This window comes from Labeo rohita, unplaced genomic scaffold (assembly GCF_022985175.1).
Source record: "Labeo rohita strain BAU-BD-2019 unplaced genomic scaffold, IGBB_LRoh.1.0 scaffold_982, whole genome shotgun sequence".
NCBI classification, from domain to species: Eukaryota; Metazoa; Chordata; class Actinopteri; order Cypriniformes; family Cyprinidae; genus Labeo; species Labeo rohita.
Window position 1 is genome coordinate 2,875 of NW_026129945.1, and position 13,785 is coordinate 16,659.

Genomic DNA, 13,785 nt, shown 5'->3' on the forward strand with positions numbered 1-13,785 from the left:
TTTAATGCCCATCCCTTGTCACCCGGGTGAGGGTTTGAAGATTAAAGACCCGAAACACCCTATGACCCCGGGTTCTTCACTGATGACGTGTCCAAGTAGCACCAGAAGGTGTATTCAAATCCTAATCATTACATTTGTTTTAATGTCCATCCCTTGCCTTTGTGTTTGAATAATAAACTGTGTTCATATGTATAAATATATCAGTCAAATTAAACACCATCAGTGTCAGAGGCCTGATAGAAATAGATATAGATAGACGTGAGCTCATAGTTGTGGTTTGGTTTGTTCTCTTTCAGCTCCACCAATGAGAGAAGAGCAACAGTTGTTTAATTTATTTTCATGTAAATACTTAATTATAAATACAGCTAATATCACCATTACAATAAAGAGCCTTCAAAATATTGTTTGATTTTCCTTGTTCACTAAACACACCAGAATATAATTTTTCAACTTTTCATAAATACTGTTTTATATATTATATATTCAATTTAATACTGAATGAATCTTGACAACATTTCTGTAGAAAATTATTAGAAAAGTGTTACATTTTGTGAAAACATGTTACAAGAATATAAAACATTATTGAAAGGTTTTTTGTAACACAAATTACATTTGTATGTCTTTAATCTGTCATGATGTTTTTAAAGATCTGACTGCAGGTTTCAGGAAGTCTTGAGTCTTTAACACAGTCTGTGTCTTTAACTGTCTGTCATCATTTGTTCATTATGGAGCTCAGTCAACTTCCTCTTGTGCTCTGTGAGTATTATTTTATCTGGATCTATATCAGTGGATGACAACTGCTGTAAATTATCAAGTGTTTTAGTGTTCCTGGATTTATGTCTTTTCTTGCTGCTCTGACTTTCAAATCCAGCCCTAGTTCATGATATATGAGTGAAAGATGAGTTTGAGAGATGAAGTGTGCAGTTAGTGCTGTTTCTGAAAGAGAAATGCTTTCTGTTGTGTTGTAGATCAGTCCCCCCACAATATGTTAATATTTGTTTTTCTTTCTTTCTTTCTTTCTTCATGTGATCAGCTCAGTGTTCACACTGTAATGAGTTTTTCTGTTTTTGGTTTTAGTGCTGATTTCAAACATCTACTCTCAACATACTAAAGGTGAGTGAATTTGATTCATGTTTTATTAAATATGATGAACATGATTCTACAGTAACTGTTTCAAACCAAATGAGAGCTGAGAAATTACTTCCATTTCATTGATTATAAAAACCTTTTTAACAAGAAAATTTATTCATGTGACAATTCTGAAGTGTTAAACACCAAAAAACATCAGTCTATCAAAAACATCAGATATATTTCTTACAACAGTGAGAGACAAGATATTTTGTTGGAAAATTTGTAGAAAAACTTTCTCAACTCATGTCTCCAAATTCCAAATGATTTTATATTGACAGGTCTTGTATAAATGAATATAACAGTTATAGAGAACAACACTTCAGTCTTACCTGATTTATTATTTGTTACTGTAAAGTACTTGTGTTCAAACAGCAAAAGAAGAACATCATTTTCATTATGAATCGTATAAACACACGTTTAATTTATATTAATAATTGATTTCTCAATTTCAGATACACCTCAGCCAGTGTTAAGTGTTTCTCCACAAAAGTGGTTGACTGAAGGAGATCCAGTGACTCTGATCTGTGAGGTTTACGGCTCCTCTACAGGCTGGACATTCAGCTGGTTCACTGTTACTGCTTCAACAGGTAAGTTATAATGTGCTTCATGTGGTCACATCTGAATAAATCTTTCAAAAATATATATATATATAAAATATATAAAAATATGTATATTATAGAGATTAAAAACATTTCATCAATTTCTTTTGAATCTAATCAATCTACTTTGATTATACCAACAAAGGTAATTTATAAGACTTATGTAAAAATGACTGCTCATATCTTGAGGTAAATGCACATTTTTACTTTTTACAGACTACAGATATCATTATCAGCTGCTCTCAGACAGCAGCAGAGGAGCTGGAGGAAACTACACTGTCAGTTCTGCTGCTCTAAAACACACAGGAGTTTATGTGTGCACAGCAGAGAGAAGAAAACCAGCTTATAAAACAATCTACAGCAACACACAACCACTATGGGTCACTGGTGAGTTCAAATCAAACCACAGAATGAATGAGACACAATGAAATTGTTCTCTAATCATTTTTTAGAGCTTGATGTGTCTTGAAATTTTATCCTATCTTAATATGGCTACTTTTCAATGGTGTCAATGGAGAAATATGTTTTGGTGTTACAGCATCTACTAGCAGAGTCTAAATAGACTAAACTAATCAGTAAAACCTTGATCACTTACCTGCAAAAATGTAAAACATTTAATTCTAATGGTGCATTGTTAACTAAAATTAACTATTAAAACTAACTATTGTGGCACAAAAGTGTAAGTGGACTTGAGGGAAAATAGTCAAATAGGTGTAATAAAAATGTACAACTTGTATGAAGCGTTTTCATTATGGAATTGATTTATGATTATGGAATCAATTTATATGTCATTGACCACACGTTGATAATAGGAGGGACTTTACCAACAACACAGGACACTGCATCTTTGTGCACATCAGCAAATTATATAGGATGAACCTTATAAACTTTATTTTACAGTTTGATTAATATTTGTTAGTAAAATAAAATGGCTACTACTTATATATCAGTAAATTAATACACAGCAAATTCAGCTAACTATCAGTGATACTTGGTTCACACAGACCCTCGAGTCAAGCCTGGTTTGTCCCAAGGTTTTTGTTTGTTTGTTTGTTTGTTTGTTTGTTTGTGTTTGTTTTTTCTCCAACACCTTAAGGAGGTTTTTGTTGACTGTCACAGTTGTCTTTGGTTTGCTTGCTGATGGCATAATGACAAATATATTAAGGTGTTATTTTGTTCATGAAGTTTTAAATAGAAACAGAAATTCGACTTATAGGGATTTTCAGATATCAGAACTGTAGTATTTTTCTGTGAAGCTTGATTGAATTTGTGCATTGTGTAAAGTGTTAATAAAACTGTCTTGACTTGATTTCCGAATTGTAACTGTAATTGTCTTCTCAGGTGTTTCTCCTCCAGTGTCTCTGATCATCAGTCCCAGCAGAACTCAACACTTCACATCTGTCTCTCTCTCTCTGAGCTGTGAGGACCAGAGTAACTCTGACAGATGGACAGTGAGAAGATACAAAGATCGTGGGTGGCTGGATGATTGTTCATCATCACTGTTGGGATCACAATCAGGATCTACATGTACAATCTCCACCATCACATTAGACACTGGAGTGTACTGGTGTCAGTCTGAATCTGGAAAGAACAGTCATCCTGTTAATATCACTGTACACTGTGAGTCTGTGTTTCTGTATTTATTCATTTCACAAAGCCCTCATTTGGGGGTAACCTAGCAAATGCATAACAACATGCTAATAACCACCTGGAAGTCTCTTCCACAACTTGTCTGTGAAAGTGATTGTCTTTGTACTTACATCTTAAAACTCTTCTTTTTAAATGAGCTTTTCCTGAATAATTTTAATTTATGGATATCTTAATGTTGAATCACCTAGATCAGGGGTGCTCAACCCTGGTCCTGGAGATCGACTTTCCTGCAGAGTTCAGCTCCAACCCTGACCAAACACACCTGAACCAGCTAATTAGGATCTTAAGGAGCACTTGATAATTATAGACAGGTGTGTTTGATTAGGGTTGGAACTAAACTCTGCAGGAAAGTCCAACTCCAGGAACAGGGTCGGGCACCCCTGACCTAGATGTTGCTTTGATTGTATTGCTGTCTTGTATTTTATGGTTGTCATTAAGTTGCATTAGGGCAGTGGTTCCCAAACTTTTTCTGCCGGGCCCCCCTTTTCATTTACACATAAACAAACACAATTTCAGAAGGAATTATTTTGAATGTAATAATTATTACAATTATTATAATTCAGTGTGTGACAATTTAACTAAAAAAAAAAAAAAAACTAGTTACTAGGAACTAGTCACTTTTAGAGTAGAAAGATTAAAAGTAAAGCAGGCAGCTTTACTATGTAATGTTTTTTTTATTATTATTATTATGTTACAGCATTCATTGTTTTTTAAACAGATTTTCTCAGTTTTCTCACATTTTTATCTCTTTGTTGTAGTTGCGATCTCTGAAGTAGATTCATCATCTACCTCATCTACCATCTATCTATGTTTACCTGGCACTTGTTGTCTTTTCAAAAACTTGTCCATGTTTAGATCAGAACTACTATGCGTCATTCATTCATAATTTTACGCGGCTAACCGAAGTTCTCATTTCTGATATCAATTGCACCATCTAGTGGTCTGTTATTTTACGACAAAAATTACAACTGATAACAGACAGCTACAGCGGGTACTGCGAGTCGTCTGAAATTCATATTTTTGTGTAAAATTATTTACATGTGGCGAGTAGCCGTATAATAAGCAAGATAATTTAACAGTGGGGTCTTGTATCACCCTAAAAACGTTTATTTTTACATAAAAATCTAGGGATGTACCGAAATGAAAATTTTTGGCTGAAACTGAAACTGCTTTGTAATAATTATTTATTATTTTATTAAATAATATAGTCATTTTGTAAGACTTTTTAATTTAACTCAGTAATTTTAATGATACTTAAAAAAAAAAAAAAAAAAAAAAAAAAAAAAAATCACAAGCCAATAAAATAACCACGTTTATTGAAAGTAACAATAAAATTGGACAGAACATATATGAATATTAAATCTCAATATAAGAAACGGAATTAGATATTAGATTAGAAGTTTTTTTTTGGACTAATTATCAAAATAATGTACAGTCCTGAAAAGCTATTATTATCAAAGCATGTTAGCAGAGCATACCGTCACGAGATTAGCGTCATTTTACCACCGTTGTCCAGTACAGCAGTACTACAGCATGTTACAGCACAGTATGCAACGCTATTGCAAACAGGACAAGCATACATTGACATTTTCTGTCGGCGCGTTATTTGAGCGGACTTTGCTTTTCCGTTGAGCATAAGCGGTACACGAGTGGAGCATTCATATGGGCCGTGAGCAGCTCAACGGAACACATATTCATAGAGCGGAATATTGAGCGGAGCGCGCGGAATACTGCCGGGCAGCGCGGCAGATATTCTCGGCCGTTGTTTCTGTCGAATCTATATAAAAAAATCGGCCGACTGTACACTAGCATTGCCGCGCCCCCCCAGTTTGGGAACCACTGCATTAGGGTGTCCTTGAGTGTTTTAAAACACTCTAAAAAATGCATTATTATTATTATTATTATTATTATTATTATTATTATTATTATTACTGTTGTTGTCACCACATTGTTTATACATTCATATTACATTATTGCTATTTGTCAGCTCATGTTTCCTCTGTTTCTGTAGCTGGTGTGATTCTGGAGAGTCCTGTTCATCCTGTGACTGAAGGAGATACTCTGACTCTACACTGTTTATATCAACATTCAACCCCACCAAACCTCAGAGCTGATTTCTATAAAGATGGATCACTCATCCAGAGTCAAACTACAGAGATGATCATCTCTACTGTCTCAAAGTCACATGAGGGTTTCTACTACTGCAAACACCCATATGGAGAGTCACCCAAGAGCTGGATCTCAGTCAGAGGTGAGACTGTAGATCATTAAACTCTATTAAAATGTTTCTGTATCATTTAGGGATTTTAATTGCTCTTATATTATGAAATGGATCAAGTTATTTGGTGTTTCTGGATTTTTTTCTTGCTGCTTTCAGTTTCAAATCCAGCTCTAGTTCATGATATATGTTTCAGTGTATCTGTGTACATGGACAGTGTTGGGAAGGTTACTTTGTAAATGTAATAGGCTACAGATTACAAGTTACTTGATTTAAAATGTAATAAGTAGTGTGATTTTTTACTTATTACTTTTAATTACTTTGTGATTACTTTTCTAAATTTGTAATATTTTCAACTGTTAATCATTTTGAAACATTTAAACCAGGCAGAGATAACCTTACAGTAGCACTAAACACTGATTACTGCCAGACTTTCAAAATCCTTTATCACTTGAATTAAGATTATAATAAGTAAGGGATAATATACATCTTTATTTTGCGATAACTGGCTGAATGTACGTTATCTCACTTATTACACAGCTGCTTGATAGATTATTTAGATGTTTAGTGTCAAAATTATTAGACACAAAACACTGATCTGAGTTGAAATATTTGAACGCAAATCAGTTGCTAGCAAACGGCAAGTTGAAACTAGACATTTTAGGGACACAGTGCAGTCATACCACTTTTCTTACGCAACATTTCACCACATAAATAATTAAGTAGTAGTACTAGTTTGTTAGTTATCTTATAATCTTATAAAAAAAAAAAAAAAAATGGCAGCAGCTGCGTTTGTATGAAACAATAGAGCAAGTCCACGATACCAGGATGACAGAATTAAGAAATTGTCCACATAATACTGAATTAAGGTTTAATATTTTATTAGCTAACCAAACAAAAAACTTCCACCAAGAAAGATCTGAGCTGTGTAATAATTTAATTTAAAGCACAGCCACCACAAATTCAGACTTTTTTTTTTTTTTTTTACTTATATTTTTGGGCTTTTTATGCCTTTTATTGTGATAGAACAGTAGAGAGATGACAGGAAAGAGCTGGGAGGAGAGAGGGGAGCGGGGTCAGCAAAGGACCTCGAGACGGGAATCGAACTCAGATCACCGTGAGCGCAGTTGCGCTATACGTCACAACAAGATCATAACGTAAATAACATCATAACAAGAAATAGTTTAATAGCTATGATACTGGGTTTGAAATCAAATGTTTGCATAGTTATGACAAAAAACACTAGCATCTAACAATGCCTTGGAAAAAACAATCTTAAAAAATAAATGTAGCGCCCCCTACCTTCTTTTTAACCAGTTTAGTAAGGGGCAGCACCAGGTTCAAATAATCTAGTGCCTAAGAGATGTTGTATTAAGGCCCCTCTGATGTCACTAAATGAAATATTTCTCTTTCAAAAAATATGTTGAATAAAATCTATGTATATACTTTGAGTTAATACACTTGGAGAAGTAGGAAAATACAAAACAAAATAAATCAGAAAGTCAAAGAAACAACCTGAGAATACACACTCAGTTTATATACACTGTAAAGTAAATTGACCACAATGTCAAATACACTTTGATGGTTTATCGATTTAACTCACTGTAATCACTCCAATCTGTATTTCATCATCATTCTGATCAGCTCTTTCACAGCTGCACATTTACGGTCTCTCTCTTCCTCCTTTTTAACCACTCACAATTTTCTATTATCCTGGGAGGGAGGGTCTTAACACATACAAACCAATGAAAATAAAGACAATCTAACTTATAGTGCAAAACCACGTTTTTCCACCTGTACTTAAACACCCATCAACCTTGCTACCAATAACGGCATTCTTAAAGACACAAGCACACATATATTGTGACTTGAAAATAAAGTTATAGACTCCATTAATATTTTATCTCTGAATGAGAGCACAAATTAACAAACAGTAAATGAACAATATAACCCACAACGTTCTAGAATTATATTCTAGTGGTTTACATAAAGTTTATGCATAAACCCAAATAGGAAATAAAACAGTTATCGAATAAGCATGTGTCCTATTGTGTGTCCTAAACTCCTGAAGAATTGGTGTCTCATTTTAGAGCAGTCAATGCAATTTAAAAGAAATCAATTAAATCTGTAAGTGGGGGTGGGGGTGTGAAAATATTCAGATGTAATCCCCATTGTAATCACTGGCATTTTTCAAAAGTAACTGTAATTTAATTACATATTTTTTCTCAGTAACTGTAACTAATTACATTTACATTTATTTTGTAATTAAATTACGTAATTCCATTACATGTAACTAGTTACTCCCCAACACTGTACATGTATGTATTGATTATATAAATATTTTATTATATAAATCTATGGAAATAGAAATTTCAGAGCGAGTGATTCAGCACTACCTCTTTCTCGCTCTCAAATGGAGTCTAATGACTAAAAGTGAGCTACACTTAATACAACACTTCACTCACATTTACAAAAACAATTAAGCTGTTATAATACCAATGTGCCTCTGGTTCTATGCAGTTTTGTGTCTAATGCTATGAGAGTTTGAAGACTGATTATGAAAACAGCCTCTATTCCTGCTACACTCAGATGTCTGAAATATGACCCCCACCCCCCAATTCAAATTAAAAAATCCTCCTTCTAAGTTTGACCTAAATTGTCACTTTTTATTTACTGAAAATGTTGGTCAGTCTCCAGAGCCATATTTATGCATTCTAGGCACATGCCTATGCTTGCATGTCCAGCGGGCCCGATTACAATCAAGAGAAATAATTATTAATACAGGCTACCTACAACAGCAAAAGAACCAAACACACACACATACAGCCTCTCTGCTTGACAATCCCATTTTAGAGAAATAAAAATGAAGCAAGATAAACAGACTAAACACTTAGAAAAACTCTTTACAGTGTGTTTTAGTGCTGACTTTGGTTTGACAGCACCACCTACTGGTCAGACTATACTAATTTATCCAGTTTTGCCAATAAATGGCAAGTATTTTTGATCGCACAACACTTCAGTCTAACCCGATTATGCATGTGTGATTTACAATCAAGTACAGTAACTGTGTTCATTACAGTAAATACAGATCATTATTTTCATTATGAATCATTGTCATTGTACAGAAAGACCAAAAGCCAAAGTGACCATTAAACCTGATCAACATGTATTCAGAGGAGAGACAGTCACTCTCAGATGTGACATTGATGGTGAGTCACTCGCTGGCAGTACAGCTGGTATAAAGACGGTTTAGGCAGTGTTTTCAGTGAACTACAGGAACACACATTCAGGTCTGTTACTGAGTCTGATGCAGGTAAATACTCCTGTTATGGAGCAGAGAGAGGAGGATCACGAACATCAAACATCAGTGATGCAGTTACACTGACAGTATCAGGTTAGTTTGATCATCTCTTCATAAATACAAGTTTAACATGTTATTAATGAGTGATTTCTCTATTTCAGATAAAGTCCAGGCAGGTTTAAGTGTTTCTCCACAGAAGTGGTTGACTGAAGGAGATCCAGTGACTCTGATCTGTGAGGTTTACGGCTCCTCTACAGGCTGGACATTCAGCTGGTTCACTGTTACTGCTTCAACAGGTAAGTTATAGTGTGCTTCATTTGGTCTGAATTAGCTGGTTTTATTCAAGTAAAAATTGATAATTTAAAGCTGCATTAGGGAACTTTGGCACCTCTGTCACCAGCTGTGGTTAAAACTGCAAAACATGGTTTACCGGTGATCACCGTAAAAACATCATATTGATCAAGTGTCACATCAGCAGATTCTGGCATGGACTTCCTTGCTTTCCCTTTTGATTTGTCGTTTAGGGTTTTCATTTAGAACTGTCCTTGTTAAATGATTGCTACATGAATATATATCAAATTTTACACAAAACACCATTTACCACTTTACAGAACCCACATGTGCAATATTGTAGCTGGACCTTCTGTTCTGTGTATGAAACCTGACATAAACAGAAGAACAAATGACGTCTGAAATTTTCAGTGAAGATAAGATGATAACTGAATATTTTCACTATTTACAGACAGCAGTGATCATTATCAGCTGCTCTCAGACAGCAGCAGAGGAGCTGGAGGAAACTACACTGTCAGTTCTGCTGCTCTAAAACACACAGGAGTTTATGTGTGCAGAGCAGAGAGAGTAAAAACAGCCTATAACACAACCTACAGTAACAAACAACCACTATGGGTCACTGGTGAGTTCAAATACCAGGACGAAATCAAATTTTCCTTGATATTTTTTTTAGAGTTTGATGCACTATGAAATCAAACTGTAAGTTTCAGAAGTTTCAGTCCACAATATGTTTGTAAAAAATTGATTGTTTTCTCAGGTGTTTCTCCTCCAGTGTCTCTGATCATCAGTCCCAGCAGAACTCAACACTTCACATCTGTCTCTCTCTCTCTGAGCTGTGAGGACCAGAGTAACTCTGATAGATGGACAGTGAGAAGATACACAGACAGTGAACAGCTGGAAGATTGTTCATCATCAGTGTGGGGATCACAAACAGGTTCTACATGTACAATCAGCTCCACCAGCACATCAGACACTGGAGTGTACTGGTGTCAGTCTGAATCTGGAGAGAACAGCAATCCTGTTAATATCACTGTACACTGTGAGTGTATAAAAAAAAAGTTTTTATTTATGTTTTATTATTGTCACCAAATTATTAATATAGTCTTACTATTTATAATCACTCATGTTTTCTCTTTAGCTGGTGTTATTCTGGATAGTCTTGTTCATCCTGTGATGACTATTAAACTGTTCCCATATCATTTACATCATGTAAATCTAAATATATGTATCTCATCTTCAGCAGCATCAAGATCTGATGGTCTCAATCTCATGATAATTGGAGTGACTGCAGGACTGACTGTCACATTTTTGATCATTGTCTTCTTGGTCCTGCTGTGCTGCTACAGAAACAACAAAGGTTCATCATCTGCCCTATTAAAATTCATTGACACAATTCACATCTTGTGAGCTTTTTTTCTGGCTGAGAGGCCAACCTAAACACACTTTGATGTGTTATTTATTCAATACTGAAAAGTACTGATAAAAAAATTACAATACATATTCATTGTCATTCTCGGTCAAGTTCTCCATCGTCTCCAATATTTGTATGATGCACAAGTAACTTCATAGATAAAGTTCTCCAAAAAAGTCATTTATCACATTCCATTTGACTTAGGATACTCTCTACACATGCAGTGAAGCAGCTCACTGGGTTTTGGCACAGATCTAATGTGTGGTGAAGATTCAGATATCATTAATTATAGCACTATATTATTTTCTAAGGATGTATGCATTAAGGAGATTAAAGACAGTTGTTTATTTTTTATTTTTGACCCCCTTATTTCCTCAGAACATTTACAATATCATTGTATGTTTGTCTAGGTGTAAGATCTCGGTCTCCCTCTAGTGTCAGTCAACAGCAGAACAGCAGTCAGACATCAGAGCAGAACCAGAGTGACGCAGGAAACAACACACTGCTGTCTGGTCAGTCTTTAATAGATAATGATAACTAAATAACAATAAACTCTTCTAAAGTTTAACATGATATTTGTGTAACTGATATTTATATTTCAATTAGACTTAATTTGTTTTCTTTTGTTATCAGTAATGCATAACAAAATATATCTTATGTAATTTACAATGTTAATAGCTCATTAAATATTTAGCTGAGTGCTTTTTTTCACTGTCAACATGAAAACGGTATTTTTCTGTGGGCTTAAATTCATAAGATGCATTAATTTATTACAGGAACTGACCATATTTATGACAATGTTGATGCAACAAATAATAAAGACATAAGCACAGGTAACTAATGATGTTACAGAAGGTAATTATGTTATAATTTACTAAGGCAGTAATCCATCATTGTTTTAACATTTCACTGTGACATTTGCAGAGCAAATTCACTTAAAACAAATGTCTTATTCATTTCTCTGTTGTTCATTGTAGACAGTGCAAGTGGACCTGCTGAAGTCACCTATGCTGAGATTGAGCTCAAATCTAAAGAGAAACAGAAGAAAAAGAAAGAAAACAAAGGTGAACTGAAAACAAAAGTCTCAGCTCTCATGTAGAGCATGAGAGCACATCAAGTCAAGTAAAAAGCCCTTTTTTTAATGTCTCCCAGATCAGCAAATAGTAACAGAAACCACCACAGTATTTTCAAATGTCTGCAGCTGTTCACTGTGAAATATTGATCCATTAAGGTCACTGCATGCAAATTACAATACATTGATTTTGAGGTAATTTGGTCAAATATGTAACTGTTTTAAAATTATTTTATTCTCTCTGTAGAAGGTGAAGAGATTGTCTAAATATAATTATGTATTTTATATCACTGTTGGACACACAGTAAGCACTAGTGACATTAACTGTTGATCTCTTTTAGGAAAAACCAGTGAAGGTTCTGACACTGTTTACTCTAAACTGAATCTGGTGACCCATCAAGGTGAGTTTCAAAGTAAAAACATCAGTTCACAAGGAGCCACTGAAAACTGCATCTACATGCCTCTTTGAGAATCTAATAATAAAATAAAATATGCAACAATTAAAATGTGCATTTTAAATTTACTTCCACATTTTCAGGTGCTGGATCTAATGATGTGACATATGCTCAGGTTCAGTAAATGCCTGGAGGAGAAATTTTCAATCCCAGGACGCTGATGAGTTTAGGTTGAGAAGAGCTGGAGAATGAGCAGGATCATCAATGCTTTATCATCTTTGTGATACTGAACAATTGATGGCAAAATATCTATCAGTACTTAATATTAGTGGTGCAAACCTTCATGTGTTTTAGTGAAGCATGTTGATCTTTAAAAAGCAATGAGCTGATTATACATTCTAAAAAAAAAAAAAAAAAAAAAAAAAAAAAAGGAAAGGTAGATGATCTTTTAGCACTGCACAGTGTTTATTCTTATTGGTTGATACCAGTAGAGGAAGCAGCCCATCATTTGAAAGAAGAGACTGAATATTCAGCTAAGGCTAGGTTTTTTTTTTTTTTTTTCTCCCTGAATGCTGATTATGTGACAGAGTTTCCTTTTTTGTGTCGTCTTGATTTAAAATCTATTTGTAACATGGTAACCTGGAAATATCAGGAAATTTTAAAATTGTGACATCCAGGTCTGAAAGAGTTGTCTTTAAAATAAATGTATATAATGAATATATACTTTTTTCTAGCTATGCTAAACTGTAAAATGTTTAATATTCTTAATTTTGTGTTATTGTCTGAAAATGTATTCTTTCATTCCAGATAGGGTGCAGCATAGGCGTGATCAATTTGGTTATCAGAGAAACATCACCACCTGTAAGCTCTATCAGTAGCTGTGGTCATCGTATCAGTATTTTATTTTCTGAGTTGTGTTGTGGTAAAAATAGCGTAGCTCAGTGCCAGAACTCAGTGCAACCATTTTATGTAATCAAAATAATGGTGCCCTCCATAGTCCAAAATATGAATATAATGATGTGTTTTTTTTCAAATAACGTAAATCTTTCATGGGTTTTCTACTACATATGTCAGTAAGAGACATCATTTACGTTATATTAGGCCATACAAATCTTAATACCCAGGTTTCCTTTTAAACAAACAAATTTTCTTTATGCAAATGACTTCCATATTTTTATAACATCTGAGAGTATTAACCTATCAAATTTTCAGTCTTAGCATGCAGATGAGTTCAGATATAGATTGTTCTGTATTCTTAAAGGTTACATTATTACTTGGGAAAGAAAGATTGTAAAGTATTTTTTAACTAAAGTTTCTGTTTCCTGATCTTAAATGTATGCGTGCAGTAGTAGGGTTTTCATGATCATGGAAAATTTTAAAATTGTGATTTCCACAACATTTTTGACATGTGATTTTTTTTTTTTTTGTCTGGAAAAATCATGGAAATTTTCTAGGTTGGAAAAAAAGTTGTGTTATAAATGTATATATTGAATGTTGCATTTTCTAGCTGTTTTATCTTCGAAATATTTCATTGGTTATAAATACTCCTATGTGAGTGTGATCGATTCAGTAACAACAAACAACTTATGCAAAGCCATTAATTGGTCAAAAGTATTTGACTTTGGTTGTAGTTTGCTTGTTGTTCTTAGTTAGAAATGAGAATAATAGTACACAATTATAATTACAAACTGTCATTTTTCTGTAATATACTTGTTTA

At 34.0% G+C, this 13,785-nt stretch overlaps 1 protein-coding gene across 1 annotated transcript; it reads left to right on the top strand.

Moving 5' to 3' along the window:
* The first annotated feature begins 725 nt into the window (after positions 1–725).
* On the top strand, positions 726–12,424 carry LOC127162613 (Fc receptor-like protein 4). Its single transcript, XM_051105409.1, has 15 exons — positions 726–756; positions 1,078–1,113; positions 1,584–1,722; positions 1,954–2,117; positions 3,072–3,350; positions 5,392–5,631; positions 9,061–9,195; positions 9,642–9,812; positions 9,948–10,229; positions 10,434–10,547; positions 11,012–11,113; positions 11,378–11,434; positions 11,579–11,665; positions 12,015–12,074; positions 12,212–12,424. The coding sequence occupies exons 1-15, from the start codon at positions 726–728 to the stop codon at positions 12,250–12,252; spliced, it is 1,938 nt and encodes a 645-aa protein (XP_050961366.1). The 3' UTR covers positions 12,253–12,424.
* Positions 12,425–13,785: the final 1,361 nt, after the last annotated feature.